The sequence below is a fragment of the Pseudoliparis swirei genome, chromosome 13, assembly GCF_029220125.1.
Source record: "Pseudoliparis swirei isolate HS2019 ecotype Mariana Trench chromosome 13, NWPU_hadal_v1, whole genome shotgun sequence".
Lineage (NCBI taxonomy): Eukaryota > Metazoa > Chordata > Actinopteri > Perciformes > Liparidae > Pseudoliparis > Pseudoliparis swirei.
The window spans coordinates 19,894,928-19,915,804 of NC_079400.1; the positions used below are offsets into that span (position 1 = coordinate 19,894,928).

Sequence of the window (20,877 nt, forward strand, 5' to 3'; positions counted from 1 at the left end):
GGAACGGGGAGAACTTCACACACATGTCCAGCTGGACACCAGGTCAAAGGTCAAGGTCACAGCGACCTCACGAAACACATTCCTGGCCCGCGGCTTGAAGGCTCGATCTGCCTCGTTCATCCAGACGTCACACACGGCGAGTCCAACGGGAACGTCGCCTCGAGTGACGAGCTGCCGACGCCCTGACGCAGTGCAGTCGCGTTGGTTAATTTATTTATTCTTACGTTGGAGGCACACAAGGCTTTGATGAACACACACACACACACACACGCTGTGTCTCTGTCACACACACACTGTAACCCTCATCACCTTTCCTTGCTGCTCCCCTCCCCCTCCTGCAGGTTACCTATACCTCCCATACATTCCTTTTGTTGCGCCTCCACAGAACGTCTTGAATCTAGTGCCGTACTCTACGTGTAATGGATTCATCCCCTCCACTGTGTCGCAGCACAACGGAGGAACAAAGGTTTCCACCCCGTGTCCGGGTGTCTGTCTCTGACTGACACGCTCCCGTTGGCCTCCACTGCCTCACTGAGCTCTGGAGGAAAAGGATTAACTGAGACACGGAGTTTGGTTGTCTTGATTTTTCTTTCTGTCGGGTTTGTTTGGTTCCTCGCTCTGTCCTGACGGCGCTCGTCTTCTTTCTTCGGGTATTTGAATGCCACACAGAACTGAACCAGACAAAACTTCTATTGTATGAATAATTTAGGAAAAGAAGTTCTGCATTTTAATTCCAGGGAGTCAACGAAATGTAACAAAAAAATCAGACGTATTATATATTTTTTTACAGTAATCTCAGGCTGTAAACTCCTTTATGTTCTTTAGTCAGTTTTAATGTCAGTATATAACTTATATATATACATATAAAATGAGGAAAAGCTATGCAAGGATGTCATTTGTAACGTCGGCTCTGAGTGGATCATGAACTCCATGAGCTGTGAGTCCAGTGTAACTCTGTCACAGTTTAACATGTGTGTGGTGAAGACGCCACAAAGAACTGAACCAGACAATAGTTTTATTCTGAGATAAAACGTAGTAAAAGAAGTTAAGCATTATTTCAGGTCAAAGAAATATATTACAGATATATTATATATTCATATAAACCCTGTAAACTCCTCTATGTTATTATATCAGTGTGTATATATATATATATATTACACATTTCATCTCATTGAGCTGACTCTTTTATCCAAAGCGACTTCACATCAAGTTGCATTCACACACCGTAGACGCAGCTCCACGGAGTAACTCAGGGTGGAGTGTCTTGCTCAAGGACACATGGACTAGGACACTATGGATGTATTTCTATGTCCATACAGGATCCCTCCGGAGACACACAAAGGTAGCAACGGCAACTCTTAGGAAAGCAGTTGATCAATGACTGAAGCAAGTGAAGCAACTCTTGAGTAGTTTCTGCAGTTCTTCAATGATTTATTTATTTATTGGCATGTCTGCCCTTTTTCAATGCATTGTTTACCAGACATGAAGTGAGAAGAAATGACGAGTGCAACAAAGCGCCCGTCGACCGTCTCCACCATCTGGACACGCCTCCAGAGGGTAGAATATGTCACGTGACGCCCACCGGTGATGAAATAAATCCTGTGTCTCTTTTCGATCCCAAGAAGTCGGACAGCCCCGTGACCTGCAGGGAGTGATCTGCGATGGGGATTTATAGCACGCACTCGTTCTCTCCCTTTTTTAAACGAGCTGCAGCAGGAGTCTCCCACTACAGATACAGTGTTCTCGGAGGCTGAACGGGCAGTTTGTGTTTTTGTTATCTGACTTATTTCCACCAAACTGGGCCGTGGCGATGCGGCGCGATGCAATCTGATGGGCTCCGTTCCAGCGAGAGTGCTTATGAAAACACGAGCGGCGCCTGAGACACACGAGCTGGGGAACTTGGAAACCCTGCAGCATGAGCGCCGCCTGAGACACACATCACGGTTCTCACACACCTGCATCAGTGTGTGTGTGAGACTCAGAGACCGAAGAGAGAAGTTACGAAGATGAAGAGATTTGAATGCAAATAGGGAGATATTGAAGAATTGTACACTGCTGCATTGTCCTACATTGTGCAGATGTTGGTGGCTAATGAGCTCTCTAGTGGGGTAATATGGTACTATATACTCTCTAGAGGGGTAATATGGTACTATAGACTCTAGAGGGGTAACATGGTACTATAGGCTCTCTAGTGGGGTAATATGGTACTATAGACTCTCTAGTGGGGTAATATGGTACTATAGGCTCTCTAGTGGGGTAATATGGTACTATAGACTCTCTAGTGGGGTAACATGGTACTATAGGCTCTCTAGTGGGGTAATATGGTACTATAGACTCTCTAGTGGGGTAATATGGTACTATAGACTCTCTAGTGGGGTAATATGGTACTATAGGCTCTCTAGAGGGGTAATATGGTACTATAGACTCTCTAGTGGGGTAACATGGTACTATAGACTCTCTAGTGGGGTAACATGGTACTATAGACTCTCTAGTGGGGTAACATGGTACTATAGACTCTCTAGTGGGGTAATATGGTACTATAGACTCTCTAGTGGGGTAATATGGTACTATAGACTCTCTAGTGGGGTAACATGGTACTATAGGCTCTCTAGTGGGGTAATATGGTACTATAGGCTCTCTAGTGGGGTAACATGGTACTATAGGCTCTCTAGTGGGGTAATATGGTACTATAGGCTCTCTAGTAGGGTAACATGGTACTATAGGCTCTCTAGTGGGGTAATATGGTACTATAGGCTCTCTAGTGGGGTAACATGGTACTATAGGCTCTCTAGTGGGGTAACATGGTACTATAGGCTCTCTAGTGGGGTAATATGGTACTATAGGCTCTCTAGTGGGGTAACATGGTACTATAGGCTCTCTAGTGGGGTAATATGGTACTATAGGCTCTCTAGTGGGGTAATATGGTACTATAGGCTCTCTAGTGGGGTAATATGGTACTATAGGCTCTCTAGTGGGGTAATATGGTACTATAGACTCTAGTGGGGTAACATGGTACTATAGGCTCTCTAGTGGGGTAATATGGTACTATAGACTCTCTAGTGGGGTAATATGGTACTATAGACTCTAGTGGGGTAACATGGTACTATAGGCTCTCTAGTGGGGTAATATGGTACTATAGACTCTCTAGTGGGGTAATATGAGCTCTCTAGTGGTGTGGAATTTTATAGATGTATAGACACACACACACATACCTACATTAGACACTCTTCCATACACACACTTCCATACACACACTTCCATACACATATTTACTTGCACACATTTACATAATCCCATTAGTCAAATTAATCCATTCGGACAGTTTCTAACCCAGAAGAAGAATGACGCCATCAGAGAACCTCTTAGTGCACCGCCACACACCTGTTAGCACTAATATTTTAATTAATCACACCGTGTTAAAAGCTTTTACCAAAGCATACGCACACCGTGCTCATCTGGGGCCCGAGCGCGGTTTAATTAACAAATATATACAAAATCTATCGGCATTCTTTTGTCGGCCACCTGTTCCTGATTGGCCGTGGAGGCTTTCATCTTTCTTCTGGCCCTCCACGTTGCTGCACGCCGTAATTGCCTCTCTCTCTTCCGGCGTTAAACGAGTGGAGTGGGTTTCTTTATCTCCCCGCCGGTGTTGTGGAGATTTATGTTGGTTTCTATCTGAGCGGCGTCCGGTGTGCTTAACGCTGCTGGTGAGACACCGATACGCTATCTCCTCAATGTTCCTCGCACGCAGAACACCGGGAACACTGGAGGAGGGTCGAGGGAGTGTTTCGGCTCCATGATGGTTGTTTTCATTCCTCAGGAGAAGAAATGTATATATATAGGTCTGTGATATCTAGTTTACATACAGGGGCTTAAACAAGAGGCATTGGAGCTCCTTGAAATCTGATTCTGACTCTTTTTAGACCATTTTTGATCCACATTAGTACACATTTAACCCTTTTTTAGTTTTACATGGGAAAACAATCCCAGAAAGGTCTTTATCTAATACAACATTTTGAATTTAGGAGAAATCTAGAGATGCAAATCGACCAATATGAGAAAATAAAGAGTTTTTTTCCTGGTTTATCTGGCATTAAGTCCAGACCCTGAACCCCAGTGGGGCGGCCCGGGCCCTGCATGTGAGGCGAGGGGTGGATGAGGGTGAAAGTGATATAAATGCGAGTTCGAGGCTATTTCGTAGCTATTATTAAGAAAGTTCAGATGCGGACGTTTGACATTTTGAAAGTGCGAAAATCCAAACGCCCGCTGAAGCATTCCTTAAGATTACAACCGTTGCATACACAGCATAGAAAGTATATAAAGTATATATTATATCATAAAAACTATTTTCCACTGCCATTTTATGAAATTGCCCGTTAAGCCGTCCAGAGTCTTAAGAAAAGCCCCTCGAGTGTCGTGTCCACGCATCGACCGCCTGCCTCCTCACGTCCAGATAACTCGTTTATTATGCGCTCGCCTGTTGCTGAGCGCGATTCCCCCGTCGCCGCGGCTCCATCCATCACGCAGGCGTTTCTATTCCTGGTCGTTCCACACGTCCACGCCGCCCGCCGCTCCTCACGGGCTGCAGCCCGCACAGCGAGGTGGAGGACGCTCGGTTTAAAAAGTGCCCGTTATGTAAACTTCCAAAATATGAGTAATCATCTCATCCGGAGTGCGAGTGATGCATCGGAGGTCTGCAGGTCGATGACACAATAATGTGTCTTTGTGCATCATTTTCCTCCACATCAGTGTGTGTGCGTGTGTGTGTGCAGGTGTGTGTTCGAGTACACACCCTTTTTTTTCTTAACATTTGCAAGTTTAAAATCAGGATTTTTTTAGTTTTTGTGTGTTGCGTTAGATCATAAACTGAATATTTGGGGGGTCGGGCTATTGGTGAGAGTTCAACATCAGACTAATTGGATGAGTCAAAACGTACCTTTTTTCTTTTTTTACACATTTTTTGTCAAATCCTCGGGTTGAAACGTAATAAAACCCCTTTTATGTAAAAAGAAATATATGATATATATTTCTATATATATATATATTATAGAAAAAAATATATATAATATATAGAAAAAATGTATATTATATATAATATATAGAAAAAATCTATAAATATAATATAAAAAATATATAATAATAATATATAATATAAAATGATGTATAAAAAAATATATACAATATAATGTATATAAAAATATATATAATATATATCAAAAAATATAAATACAATATAACGTATATATAATATATACATATATCTATCAAATATATATACAATATAACGTATATAAATATATATATCTGAAACATTTTTTATAGAACCGTCTCTTGGCCTCGTACTCAACAATTAGGAAACATTCATCCCTGTAATTGCGATGATTGCTTCGGTGATAACGCATCATTAGGAAGAAATAGAAACCATCGGAGCCGCGGTGAAGGAGCACACGCTGAGCGGAAAGAAACCGCCTGCAGTGGGAAGTAATTATGTGAACATGAATCTCATTCAATTGGTCTGATGCATGAGATAATAATAATCTCAGAACCATAAAATAATAATAGAAGTTGCAGCAATCGCAAATGCAGAAGTTTTGAAGCAGTAGACGGCGAGAAAATCGGAGTTTCTATACCAGAAAACCCAAAATGTGCGACTGATGTTGTAACATTAGAGTTTAAAAAAAGTCAAATAGTGTTTCACAAACAAATATGAAATAACTAAATTCAATGTACACACAGTGCAATGTGTGTGTAGAAAAGTGCTCCAGTAACACCTCATAGACCTGATATAATTTTCATAAAATAATGAAAGTACAATAGAGAATAGATCACTCCAGTTTTACATTATTTTGTTTTGTTTTTGTTTATCCTATGGTTTACACTTCTTGCTCTAAATATGTATGGAACTAAAATGAGCAGAAAGGTGCCTAAGGTATATATGGGTTCAAATCAATGCGAGTCAGGGTATAACATGTACATGTTTTTTAGCGGGCAATTGTTTCCCCCACTGACTGAAATCCAGGGGCATTTTAAAAGAAATGTTGATTAAAAATGGCAATAATAAGACATTTAGGCATGCTACAGATTCAAAGTGTTTTCTGAGATTATTTTGAACAAAAACCAAACAGAAAATATAAATCAGACAATCATATTTAATTGTATTTTTTTGTGGTTATTTATTGTTATTTAAAAAATGTCAACAACTATTAAAAATGATAACTTATTTCTTTTTATAAATAAAAATGATATGTATTGTTTTCTTTCTGAGCTACCTAATACAGGCAACACAGATAAGATGCACACAAAGAACAAAGCGCTATTAAATTATCCTAATGATTAGAGGAAATTATGGGGTCATTTCCTGCCCCTCTCCTAGTGATATTAGGGGCAACATTATAGTTATTAGGGGCAGTTTTGCCCTTTTCTCTGGTGTATTTCCGATGCTGATGCTCGGGATGAAAAACCAACCCGGTGATAAATGTCGGTGCTTCATCTCGATGTGTGTTGACTGAAAATAAAAACACTTTGCCAGAAAGTCCCTTAAATTGTCACGGTCTGGGTTCAAATCGATGCTTTTCCTCGGGCTGAAAGCCCCGACGGTAAACTTCTCCCACGCGAGGGATGAAAAAAATCAACCCGGTAATAAATAATGTTTACGGAAAATACACTTAATCCATTTAGAGAGGACAGATGGGACTGGAGGTCCACGCCCGCGTCGACTTGTCATGAAATAAAAAAGAAGCCATGCATATTTAAAGCCATCATTCTATGACGGAGTGCTTCCCGGTGACATGATGAAAAGCTCATATCCACCTGGATCACAGGTCATCTACGTGTGTGTATGCCGGCCGTCTTTTCATTTGAAAGCTGATTTTTCTTTATGATATATGGCTTTTTAATATGAAAAAAACAACCTAACTCTTTTGAATAGAGGAGAGGATGCACAGAGATCAATGTAGCGTAGAAAGAGCTGATCAACACGCACATTGAGCTCCGGCTTCAGTGCTCTGCGTGCAATGGAGCAGACATGTCGCCTATCAATAGCTTCTTAAGCTCATGAGCAACCTTCACCGGGCTCTACAGGATGTGGAGGACTTGCTCCCAATGGGTGATGGTAGTGTGTGTGTGTGTGTGTGTGTGTGTGTGTGTGTGTGTGTGTGTGTGTGTGTGTGTGTGTGTGTGTGTGTGTGTGTGTGTGTGTGTGTGTGTGTGTGTGTGTGTGTGTGTGTGTGTGTGTGTGTGTGTGTGTGTGTGTGTGTGTGTGTGTGTGTCCAGCGGTTGCAGGCTCGTGGGTAACCTATGACTCATGCAGCCAACAGCGGTTCTCCACCTCATTTATTCACCACATGGACACACGGATCATTCTCCACGCTGAATATCTCATGACGAGAGGCACGCTAACGTGTGTGTGTGTGTGCGCGCACACGCGCGCGTGTGACCAGACGCCGGTGTCTGCATGAGCCGTATTACAAACTCTCTGTATTCTCCCTCAAGTCTCCGAGTGATGCTCGTCGCCATGGAAACGTCCAAAGCTCTGTTGTCATGGAGGCATTTACACGGTCGATATCTTTTATTGTCGCAAAAAAAAATGCTTTGAGAGGCTGATAAAGGACTACATCTGCGCCTTCCTCCCTTCCTCCATGGACCCGCTGCAGTTTGCTTATCGCCCAAACAGATCCACAGATGATGCTGTCTCCCAGGTACTGCACACCACACTCTCTCATCTGGACAGCCAGAGGGGGGGCTATGTGAGACTGCTGTTCATTGATTATAGTTCAGCTTTCAACACCATAGTCCCCTCCAGACTGGCCGGCAAGCTGATTGAGCTGGGACTGAACACCCCTGTGTGCTTGGATCCTGGACTTCCTGACCGCCAGGCCACAGGTGGTCAGGGTGGGCAGACACACCTCCAAATCCCTCACCCTGAACACAGGATCCCCAGGGTTGCGTCCTCAGCCCCTACTGTACTCCTGTACACACATGACTGTGTGGCCAGGTTCAGCTCAACACCATCATCAAGTTTGCGGATGACACAGTGGTGGTGGGCCTGATCTCCGACAACGACGAGAAGGCCTACCTGGAGGAAGTTGCTGATCTGTCACTCTGGTGCCAGGACAACAGCCTCATCATGAATGTCACCAAAACTAAGGAGCTGATTGTGGACTTTAGGAGGGTACAACAACAGAGGACGTACTCACCACTGGGGATTAACGGGACTACTGTGGAGAGGGTGAGCGGGTATAAATACCTGGGAGTCCACATCACCGAGGATCTGACATGGTCAACGAACACAGACACTCTGGTGAGAAAGGCAAGGCAGCGCCTCTACCACCTCAGGCAGCTGAGGAAATTTAAAGTTTCCCAGAGGATCCTTCAGTCCTTCTACTCTGGAGCTGTAGAGGCGTCCTGACAGGAAGCATCACAGCCTGGTTTGGCAACTGCTCCGCTCAGGACAGGAAGGCTCTGCAGAGAGTAGTGCGTTCGGCTGAGCGCACTATTGGAACTACACTCCCACCCTGCAGGACTTGTACACCAGGAGGTGCAGAACCAGAGCCGGCAGGATCATGAAGGATCCTCACCACCCCAACAACAGACTGTTTCAGCTGCTGCGGTCAGGCAGGCGCCTCCGTAGTCACGCTGCAAGAACAGAGAGACTGAGACGGAGCTTCTTTCCTCAGGCCATCAGGATTGTGAACTCCGACCTCACCAGGACCCCCACATAGACCCACACAACTGCCCCTCTTAGGCACACACACACACACACACACACACACACACACACACACTTACTGTAAATATTGTGTTGTTTTTTATTGTAAATAGTGTGTACTTGTTGCCCTTGCACATTCCTGCTGAGCATTGCCACTTTCATTTCACTGCACACCCTGTGTGTGTATGTGACAAATAAAACATCTTGAATCTTGAATCTTGAATCTTTAAAGTATTTCATAGACGGTTTAAAGTCTCTCCTCCAACATGTGTAATTACACACGGCAATAGCATTCTTCATTTATTTATTTTTCACATATTTTTTCGAAGTCACGTCCTCCCGAAGTCACTTCCCCCCCGAAATCACGTACAGCCGAAGTCACGTCCCCCCTAAGTCACGTCCCCCGAAGTTACGGCTACCCGAAGTCACGTCCAGTTATCATTTCCTTCATCCACCATGAAAAACTAACCACTAGTTCTGCTTCATTCTTGTTAAGGACGTCCCACAAACGTCTGAACATGTAAGCCCTCGTGTCTGGGTTCATTAATATATATATATCTTTATACGTGACATCACCAGTAGGCTCACTCACCTCTACGTCTAATTTACTTCCTCTTCCAGCTCCACGAGAGCAGCAGTTAGTTAAGGCCGGAGCAGCTCAACTCTGATTGGCTTTCGTAACTCTGCGTCGGACGTATTTTTCCGCCAAAGTTGAAATATTTCAATTTGAGGAGAATCACGCGAATTATTCGCGATGGCGCAATTCGCGTCATTTGCAACTCGACTAAATAATGTGGGCGAGGCACTGAAGGCTGATTTTTAAGAGGGAGATTTTTAGCAAATGACGAGTTCACGTCCAATTATCTTGAACACACCGGCACGTTTGACCACAGAACCAGAGGAAGAGACCCGGCAGACTACTTTGATATCAAACTCACACACTGACCCCCCCGTTGAGAATATGTTGTCTGTGTATATAAATAACAAGTTATCTGTAAAAACCTCTCAAAATCTAGAAAGGAACACTGTAACTCTGTCCTTTGAGTATGACACACACACACACACCCCCCCAAACACACACCTTTCATCAAGGCTTTGCAGGAAGTCAGTTTGACATCATCATTAGCATCATCCCTCGGATGTCAACAGGATCCACACCGTATTACACTCGAGCCGATGTGTGTGTGTGTGTGTGTGTGTGTGTGTGTGTGTGTGTGTGTGTGTGTGTGTGTGTGTGTGTGTGTGTGTGTGTGTGTGTGTGTGTGTGTGTGTGTGTGTGTGTGTGTGTGTGTGTGTGTGTGTGTGTGTGTGTGTGTGTGTGTGTTGTTAATGTCAAACGATACTTTACCGGCAGTTTAATAACTCATTAATTGAAGAGCTGAATGCCAGACTGAGAGACCTCATTCTGTCTGGCAGGATGTCGGCACACACACACACACACAAACTTTCTGAAAAAGTAGACGTGTCATTATTGATCAACAATCAAAGGTCACCGCGGAAACACTTCGTGCTTCGCTTGTTGCATCTCTACATGTGATGTGGCCTCAACCCTGACCACAGCTCAACGTTACCTTCATCACTAATAATCACGACTTTTAATTACTGTTACAAGACGGTCGAGTGAGATGGAAATGGCTCTAAACCGTTCAGTTCATCCTGCATACACTTCCTGCCCCGTAAAAAGACAGAAAACGACTAAAACGTCGTCATGAGCAGCTCGTCAACTACGCTCAAAGTTGACGTTCCTTCCTCCCGGATGCTCGTCATCACCGTCAACATTACGGGGCGCGGTCTCTGCAGACATCGACACGCGTCTACTGGGTTGCAATAGAGATGGAAAAGCAGCGTGTTTGTGTGAGTCCATGCATCCCACTGCTGCCTTTTAAAGTAGCCTCCGAAAAAACACTCCTACAACATGGATGATGCAGTCATTTTAAACGACTGCAATCGCACATGGAGATCAAGAAGTACTGTGTGAGTGTGAATGTCATGGCATTTAGATGTTGGCGCTGATTTAAGTAGCCGTTGAGGATGACGCCTCCGGCATGAAGACGGATGAGTTTTTATGAGCTTTCGGGGATCGTCTCAATGAGTCGTTACTGTAACCAAAGCTTTTGCACCCAGAAATGTCCAAAACGTTGCATATAAATGTACAAGATCATAAGCCAAGAAGACCACGCGTATATGCCAGCATAGCTAATTGACAAATTATATATTCCCCCTTCTTTTTGAAAGCATCCGTAAAAAGAAGATATTGTGGAAGGATTGGGTCATTACCCTAAAGCATCCTGTTGAGCGACTTATACGGCGTCTCTCTGGCAACGAGTCGCCATAGAGAACCTTAAAACCCGTCGTACGCTCCAGAAGCAGTAAGGATCACCTGCTTCTGGAGCGTACGACGGGTCACCAGCCACAGAACAACCACGCTGGTCACCGCTGAGACGCATTTCTACGACATTCGGCAGATTGTAATATAATAAAGCACGACCGAGGCCAGGTTTTGAACGAGTCGTTCATGAGGTGGCGACGGGACTTTCTCTCTAAATCTTTGAATCTCCGTTGATTTGTTTGTCGGTCAATTTCTACCGAAGTTATTCCAATTTCTTTTAGACATCCTTACGCGTTCTTTCTCAAGAAGCGCTCGTCCAAACGACTGCGCTCGCCACCGAGCGTCCTCGCTCCGACGCCCTCGCCGAGCGGGAAGTGGATCGGACGAGCGGCCGTGGACAGACGCGTACAGACGCCTCTCGTTTTATCTCGGGGAAGCTTCGAGACTTGGGACGACCGATCGCCCGTCGGGGGCCTTGAACACCACTTCATGGATGTGGATCTGCTGCTTGCTGGTCCTGGTCCTCCTGTTTGAGGTGAATCTGTTTCCTGAAGCCGGTTGCATGTATTTGCATATCGATGTGCAGATCATCACCGAGGAGGGTGACGGCGTGACCGGCGCACCCGCTGGCTGAAACCAAGCAACGCATTCAGATGCAAATTAATAAATGAAAATGAAGGCGTTGAGTGCATCAGGGGTCTCTCCTCCTCGAGGACCTGTGATGCGTTTGTTCTACCGGCTGTGTGAAGCGGTGGATTCATGTGGTGAGTGCAGTCCTGCATGGTGACCCCTCTCCCCGCTGATAGGTAGAAATTGGATAAGAGGTGCTCACGTTAAACACCTGCATTTAGATTCAATACAAAAGTCTGTTTTTGAAAAGGCAGTGACGCCGTGACACCGTGACGCCACCATTTTGTTTTTTTCTGAGTCGGATGGATTTTGTTTTTTTCTGAGTCGGGTGGATTTCCGGTTTTGCCGGTCCGGTCGGGTGATGCAAGCTTAAACCGGTTTGACTTCATGCAGACCTAGTGAAGCGGCATTTAGCATGAAGATTAGATAAGTTCATCCTTCATCAGTGTTAGTTGTAGTCGAGGTGGAGGGGGGTGAGGTTCCCTTTGTGCTTTGTTTACCGGAACAGGTTTTTTTAAGCAAACATTGACTTACATTACTTAAGAATTCAAAAATAATGTTAATATATTCTTAAAGATCAAAATGGCACCAGGAGGTGTCGGTGTTTCAGCAGCCGTGCTCACCTATGTGATATTTCTAAATCTTGCGGGTTTAACTGATACCTCCTACTGCTTTCACAGCGGAAGTTTTAATGGAAAACCGACAACAGAAAGTCAAGGTCCGATTGGAAAGTATAACAAACATTTTGGTTTCGGAAAAGCAATATTGATAAGCACCTTGGCACATTGCCCTGAATACAACCGTGATCAATCCAAAGCTAAACCAAACAAACAGAATGTTGACGCGTGCAAGTTTATTATGGCGATATGCCTCCTGTTATCCGGAGACATACACCAATGCCCAGGCCCAGTTAACGTGATGGCGGGTGAAGGAGGCTCAAGCACGGCGGATCATGGGAGCAACAACAGCCTCCCACAGGCAGGCATGGCCAGCAGAGAACCTGCTGGCTTTACCTGTGTCTCTGCTGAGTCTGCGTGCTCTTGCTGTCCGGGGGCTACGTCGGAGGCCGGGGGCGACAGTGCCGGGCGCGGAGAGTCGGGTGGAAGAGTTGGTGTGGCGGCGATCGATGTCTGGGTGACTCGCGGACGGCTGGGAGGTGATGGACGGCGTTCTGGGAGCCGGGAGCGGAGGAGCGACTGCGGAAAGCTTGCCTTGGGGGGACTACCAGCGCTGGAGCCGAGCCTGGAGGCTAACGTGACGGCAGACAGCACCGCGGGTTTGTCGGATCCGTGTGATTCGACATCTTCGGTAAACGAGGCGGCCACTGCACTGACTGAGCCACGGCTTGCTCCGACTAATGATGACATCTGCTCAGGTAGTCAACGTGGAATTGGAGCGATCACCCAAAACGTAAATAAGAAACTGCTAAATCCCGCGATCTCAAAGAACAGGAAGTGGGCTGTCTTCACAACTGTCAATCATTCAAGAACAGTGTGGGATCCTACAGTTAAGCCAAAAGGTCTCCTAGGTGGGCATCTAAACATAAGAAGTATTCAATCTAAAAGTGATCAAGTCCATCATCTTTTGCTTGATTCCAATTTAGACTTTCTTTGTCTATCTGAGACCTGGCTCCATAAAAATGCTCCATCAGCAGCAATAACCGTGCCAGGTTACAACATGTACAGGAGAGATAGGGTAGGATCTAAGGGTGGTGGTGTCATGATCTATGTGAGATCATATCCAGTGTAATGAAATCCAGTGGTCTGTCTTTAAAGACTTGGAATGTATAGGTCTTCATATTATTTTATCACCACAAATGTCTTTTTCGCTTATTGTAATTTATCGGCCTCCCTCTTCCAAAAACAGTTTCTATGAGGAATTTGAGAAACTTTTAAAATAATGTAATTTTAGTAAAGAGGTCATTATTATGGGTGATTTTAACATAAACTGGGAGGAAAAATCATCGAGAAAGAATCTTAAAAGGATAACTGATGACTTTGACCTTGTTCAGATGGTCAGTGGGCCCACAAGACTAACCAATTCTTCCAGGACCCAAATTGATTTAATATTTAGTAATAGGCCTGATAGAGTTCTAAAAACTCTCAACATGGTAACTGGACTTTCTGACCACAATCTAACTCTGGTAGTCAGGAAACTAACCAGCAAGCGGTTTAGGCCTTTGGTCAGGGAGGATGAATCCTTTAGAATCCCCAAAAGAAATCTAGATATCTTTCATCATACTCTTCAACTTATTGATTGGGATGATCTACTGTTGGGAATAGACATCGAGGAAGACAGTAAAACATTCTCAGATAAATTAGAGAACACTATGAAGGATTTCAGTTGCAAATTTAGGCACAAACATATCAAACACTCTGTTCCTTGGATGAATGATGATATCTTAAAAATAATGAAAGAACGGGATTCTGCCTTAAAAACTGCAATTAAAAATAAATCGAGCCATGACAGACAACATTTTGCTATGCTAAGAAACAGAGTGGTAATGAAATTAAGAAAGGCTAAGGCAGATTTCTTCCTGACTGTAATAGAAAAAGCGAGAGGTAAAACTAAAATGGTCTGGGATCAGTTACACAAGCTAATGGGACATCCCAACAAAGTAAGGAAGCTGCAAGAACTTAACATTAATGGTAAACTGTCAAATAATCCAGTTGAAATAGCAAAAGCTTTCAATCACTATTTCATTGATTCTGTTGCTACCATTGCTAAATGTTTCTCCCCTGAGATTAGACCTGTCTGTACAGTAAATACATTGGAGCCAACTTTCATCATAAGAAATGTCACTCATTCAGACGTCACAAGAATAATCAGTTCTCTTAAACCATCCAAAACTAAAGATACATTTGGTATGGATGCCGTTATGCTCAAAACTCTTACCAAAACGCTAATAAATCCCATCAGCAATATCATCAACCTCTCAATCTCTCAAAACATGTTTCCCAGTGTTTGGAAGTCGGCTGCTGTTATTCCAGTATTCAAAGAAGGAGATCGCCTTTCTACCTCTAATTACAGACCAATCAGTATCCTGCCTACAATATCAAAGGTTGCAGAAAAGTTGGTAGCTGAGCAAATGATCTGCCATTTGAAAAACAGTCCCTTTGCCCTTCATCCAATGCAATTCGGCTTTAGAGCCAATTATTCCACTGAGACGGCCACCTGTTTCTTCACTGAAAAAAATCAAAATTCTACTGGACAAAGGGGGTGTTGTTGGAGTTGTGTATCTTGATCTCAAGAAGGCATTTGACACTGTAAATCATAGTATTCTTTTGTCTAAATTGCACAGTTACAACTTCTCCTCAGGTACACTTAAATGGATGGAATCATATTTGCTAAATAGGTCACAGTCTGTCCAAATTCAAAACATCAATCCGCTGCCCTCCGCTTGTCCACAGGTGTCCCACAAGGATCTGTCCTGGGCCCATTATTATTTTCCTTATATATTAATGATCTGCCATCAGTTTGTCCTCATTCCAATATTCAAATGTATGCTGATGACACTGTCATTTATTTGCATGGCAGCAATTTGGGAGATGTAGCAAAGAACTCACTACATCCATGGCTAATGTGACTACTTGGTTAACGCAATGTTGTTTACAACTCAATATATCCAAAACTGTGTGTATGTTTTTTACCAAAAGAAACTCTGATAGTGTAGAACCGGATGTTTTTGTATCTGGGGAGAGGCTAAAGGTTGTATCTGAATACAAGTACCTGGGAGTACTTTTTGATTCTAATTTGTCTTTCAAATCACAGGTGAAAAAAGTTTGTAATCGGGTAAAATACAATCTATCCAATTTCCGATTCTCGCGCAACTACATGTCAACAGAGGCAGCTAAAACATTCATGCATTCAATGGTTATTTCCCACATGACCTACTGTTTAACAACCTGGTCACATGCTAGTGCCACTACGCTCAAACCATTACAGTCATTATACAAGCGGACGCTCAAAACTCTTGATAAAAAAAAAGTTCTGTCACATCATTGTCCTATACTAAAAAAATACAACTTGCTTAGTTGGGATAACTTGATTAAATATGTGCACGTCTGTCTGATGTACAAAATCATACATGGATTGACCTCTCCTCCTCTCAAACAATTTGTCACCACACGAACTGGATATCGGCTCACAAGAGGAGCAGCGAGAGGGGATTGTATCGTCCCTCTCAGGAAAAGTGCTTTCAGTCATGCTGCTTTCTCAGTACAAGCAGCAGTTGACTGGAACTGCATTCCAGTATCTATCAGAGAGCTACAATCATTCAACTCTTTTAAAGCAGAAACAAAGAAATGGTACATTACTACCCAGCTCTGTCAGCACTAGACTGTAACGGCTCCTCCCTCCTCCATCTGCCCAGGTTGGACTTTCATTTTTTCTGTCAGTTGTTGTCTGTCTGTTGTCCGGTCTCTGTATGTCTTGACTTGCTGGTCGGCCGTTTGCTCCACCTGCGTGTCTTCTCTTGTCATTCTCCTGTTTGCAGTTGTATGTCACATTTAGTCTGTAAGCTTTTATGTTGTATCTCTGACATTATGTTTTTATTCTGTCCATTTTAACATTGTTCTCCCTTATTTTATTTGCTTTATCTGTAGATTGTATTTGTAATCTTATGTTTTTAGGTTTGTTCTTAACATCAGCAACATTGGGACTACAGATGAAAAATAGCCTCTTGGCTAACTCTGGCACATTTACTGCAAAGTTTTTATCAATGTGCACTGTCCCTTATTAAATAAACCATTATAAAAAAAAATTCAAAAAAATGTTAACGTGCCAGACGGTCCGGTTGAGGGCCGGAGACTCTCCTGATGCTTCTGAGGCCAGCAGCAGTCGGCAGTGCTCCAGGAAGTTGCCTGATATGTGAGGGTTTGCCTAACTTCACGAAGTTGGTCTCCGTGATTTAATAGATTGAACTTCGGTGAAGTGGAGAGTATAAATCAAAATGTGTGTGTGTGTGTGTGCGCGCTTGAGTGTTTTTGATGGATCGGGGGGGGGTTGCCAGGATGACTTTTTTTCCCGCCTCTTTTCTCAACTCCTGCCCTGTCCTCCGAGACGTCTCCTGCTGCAGGATGAATCACACATCAGATAGCTAGAGGACTTCCATATATACACATATATATATATTTATATATATGTATATGTATATATGTCTGGCTGAAGATCTGCACTATAGGCATCGCTTCTTCAGTCCTCCGTGGGTGGAAACGTTGGCCGGGGACATCTCGGTCCATTTCAACCAGCTCTCAGTGTGTCATGTTTCCAAGATACAGATCGGCACACTGTGTACAGAGAAATAATTAAGATAGTTAACAGAGTTTCCAATAAACATTTAAATCATTTTTGCCAGTGAGTCTCATCACCAGAAACCTCCAAATCCGTGAGCTGGTAAATGAAAGAGTCCGTGTGTCACGGAAATGCCAGAGAAAGTTTTTTGTAAAAGTTGTAATGGGTTTGGAGAAATACACAGGAGTCCGTTGTGTGACCTCTGACCCCTCAGCCTGGGACATGCCGATGAAGAGCTCTTTGCTCTGTCAGTATTCAGAGTGTGTGGGCTGCTTGTTGTTTCTCCGTGTCGCTAATTCATTGCTCCACCTGGTGTGTGTTTGCTGGATTATTAACGGTGATTTAATGGTGTTGTGTTACTGCAGCTGATGATCACCCACTTCATTTCATGAAACCAGCTTTTAAAGCTGCTCATTGTGCAAAAGAAAAGCAAAGATCCACCACTAAGTGGTGTTCTTGCCATGTGAGTTGCGTGGCGGTGATGCTAATCTGACCGTAAAAGAGCTCAACGCTTCTTCCTAGAATGAAGTCATTTTGAGGATTTTTTAAAAGAATATACAATAACACACCGGCTGGTTTTTACATGAGGAAAGATCTCGTCCTCTTGGCAGGAAGCCGCGATGTTCTTCATGGAGGTGGATGCTAACGCTCTGCCTGTCCGTCCACAGGGCGTCGGGGCCGACCCCCACGCGGCCTCGGCCCTCCCCGCCGAGTCCAAGGAGAAGGCGGACGGCGAGCCGTCGTTCCTGGACTCTGATGAGATGACCATCCGGATAGGTAGAGCCGCACCGCTCTCAGGCAAGCCGCCCTTCATATACCCGCACCAGCTCTTCATCGTGTGCTTCAGGAAAACAAACAACAACAAACAAACAAACAAACCCGCCGTAGCCTCAGTCGTCCCACTCCATGCCAAGTGAAGCGGGACGCATTGGCTACCACGGTTACTCTCTGATGGCTCCTTCCCTCTCTCCTCACTCTTCTGATCTCACTCTTCTTCCCTCTCTCCTCACTCTTCTGATCTCACTCTTCTTCCCTCTCTCCTCACTCTTCTGATCTCACTCTTCTTCCCTCTCTCCTCACTCTTCTGATCTCACTCTTCTTCCCTCTCTTCTCACTCTTCTGATCTCCCTCTTCTTCCCTCTCTCCTGACTCTTCTGATCTCCCTCTTCTTCCCTCTCTCCTCACTCTTCTGATCTCCCTCTTCTTCCCTCTCTCCTCACTCTTCTGATCTCCCTCTTCTTCCCTCTCTTCTCACTCTTCTGATCTCCCTCTTCTTCCCTCTCTCCTGACTCTTCTGATCTCACTCTTCTTCCCTCTCTCCTGACTCTTCTGATCTCACTCTTCTTCCCTCTCTCCTCACTCTTCTGATCTCCCTCTTCTTCCCTCTCTCCTCACTCTTCTGATCTCCCTCTTCTTCCCTCTCTCCTCACTTCTGATCTCACTCTTCTTCCCTCTCTCCTCACTTCTGATCTCACTCTTCTTCCCTCTCTCCTCACTCTTCTGATCGCCCTCTTCTTCCCTCTCTTCTCACTCTTCTGATCTCCCTCTTCTTCCCTCTCTTCTCACTCTTCTGATCTCCCTCTTCTTCCCTCTCTCCTCACTTCTGATCTCCCTCTTCTTCCCTCTCTCCTCACTTCTGATCTCACTCTTCTTCCCTCTCTCCTCACTTCTGATCTCACTCTTCTTCCTCTCTCCTCACTCTTCTGATCTCCTCTTCTTCCTTCTCTCCTCACCCTTCTGATCTCCTCTTCTTCCTCTCTTCTCACTCTTCTGATCTCCTCTTCTTCCCTCTTCTCACTCTTCTGATCTCCCTCTTCTTCCCTCTCTCCTCACTTCTGATCTCCCTCTTCTTCCCTCTCTTCTCACTCTTCTGATCTCCCTCTTCTTCCCTCTCTCCTCACTTCTGATCTCCCTCTTCTTCCCTCTCTTCTCACTCTTCTGATCTCCCTCTTCTTCCCTCTCCTCACTCTTCTGATCTCCCTCTTCTTCCCTCTCTCCTGACTCTTCTGATCTCCTCTTCTTCCCTCTCTCCTGACTCTTCTGATCTCCCTCTTCTTCCCTCTCTCCTCACTCTTCTGATCTCCTCTTCCCTCTCTCCTCACTCTTCTGATCTCCCTCTTCTTCCCTCTCTCCTCACTCTTCTGATCTCCCTCTTCTTCCCTCTCTCCTCACTCTTCTGATCTCACTCTTCTTCCCTCTCTCCTCACTCTTCTGATCTTCCCTTCCTTTCCTCGTCTCTCCGTCTGCTCATCACTAACCGGATGTTTCCAGCTCGGCAGCAAGCTTTCTGAAACGGTGCCGCTAACTTATAACAGAAGATCATGTGCTGGTTCAATATGTGGGAACCCTTTCTACGACCGCCACGTCTGTAATGCGTTACAAACACACTTCATACGTGTTGTATTCAGCTTATTACTGTGTAACTGATTTTCATACAGATTCCTAATCAAAGGAAATTCTTCTCTGCATTTGACCCCTCCTTAGTTATTAAGGAGCAGTGGGCTGGACATGTAATACAATTATATCACTCATTATATCATTTTATTTTATAATTTTTAAATTTTTATTTATACGATTATTCATCACTCTTCATAATTGTTTGTCTTTTTTAAAGGATCATTGTGTATTATAATTCATACTATTTGTATAACTCATTATTACGACCGTTATGATGCATTATAATGAGACCGTCGGCTGGAATCGTTGTTAGCTTCAAGAAAAGTGACAAAAAAATAATCGTTAAATCCATCGAGAATACAACACATGAAAGAACCAGGATATATTATTATTATTGTTTTCAATAATATTATGATGCATCATAACAATGATTATAATGCTTTATACAACTTATTTTAATGTATTACAATTAGGGCTGTCAATCGATTAAACAAAATTAACTAATTAATCGCACATTTTGAAATTCATTAATCGCGATTAATCGCAATTAATCGCAATTAAAAGTTAAAAGTTCATTCTTTTTAAAGACCAACTTCACACAGAGCTGTGCTTTCAAAGAGGCTCCTACCTATAAAGTGCCAGCGAGGTATTCAATATTGTGGATGATAAATTGTTTCTTCAGTGAAACATCAGATTAGTAAAAAAAAAGAAGTATATTGAGACCCCATTGGTCCTGTCATCTTTAACACTGAACAGCAGAACCAGTGGCCTTGGTAACTGACTGACATTCACATATGTCACGTTGGGCTCATTTTATACATTTTACAACAACAACAAAATTCACCTTTTAAAGGCGTTTGCATATGACACACCCCCACGTGTTATACATCAAACATTCCAGAACAATCTCAGCTCTAGTCAATGAGGCTCATTGTCCTCGCGCCGTGTTCTCTGCTCTCTGACTGACAGGCTGCTAATGAGCCTCACCTGTGAGGTGGGAGGTCCTTTGTGATTTACTGAGTGTTCATTCGTTGTTTTTTCCCCAAAATGTTGACAGACAAACGGATTGACCAATCACGGTGAAGGTTTCGTGTGACAGTTCTCTCCGCTTCGCGTCCCCCGACACGTCGCCCCTCCGTTCCTCTGTCTATCAGAGGGGGAGACGGGAGGAAGGAGCGGAGGAGGAAACCCGACTGATTCATCCACGAGTTTAAACTGATTTATGCTCCTTATTTTCGCAGAGAAATAATTGTTTTAAAAACGGAAACAGTGTTAAACCGTACTGCCGCGGCTTGACACTCGGTTTGAGTGTAAAAACGTCAATGAACACCGGAAGTAAACAAAGTTGCGTTAATTGCGTTAAAATATTTTAGTGCGTTAACTCGGCCAAATTAATCGCATAGATTAACGCTGACAGCCCTAATTACAATACATCACGATCCTAAAGCATCATGAAATGCTTCATAATTATCATTGTTGTACATAATTCTGAATATTTGAGTGTTTATTACGATATTTACTC

General features: G+C 43.8%; 1 protein-coding gene across 6 annotated transcripts in view; it reads left to right on the top strand.

Annotated features, from left to right (window-relative positions):
* LOC130203199 (zinc transporter ZIP11-like) overlaps positions 1-20,877 on the top strand; it is a 41,493-nt gene that overhangs the window by 12,506 nt on the left and 8,110 nt on the right. For 5 of the 6 annotated variants that reach the window (XM_056429114.1, XM_056429113.1, XM_056429116.1 and 2 more), the window contains exon 5: positions 17,627-17,756. In XM_056429114.1, the coding sequence (XP_056285089.1) occupies positions 17,627-17,756 (130 nt within the window). The remainder of the gene's footprint in view (positions 1-17,626; positions 17,757-20,877) is intronic. The other variant, XM_056429118.1, reaches the window with a different exon arrangement.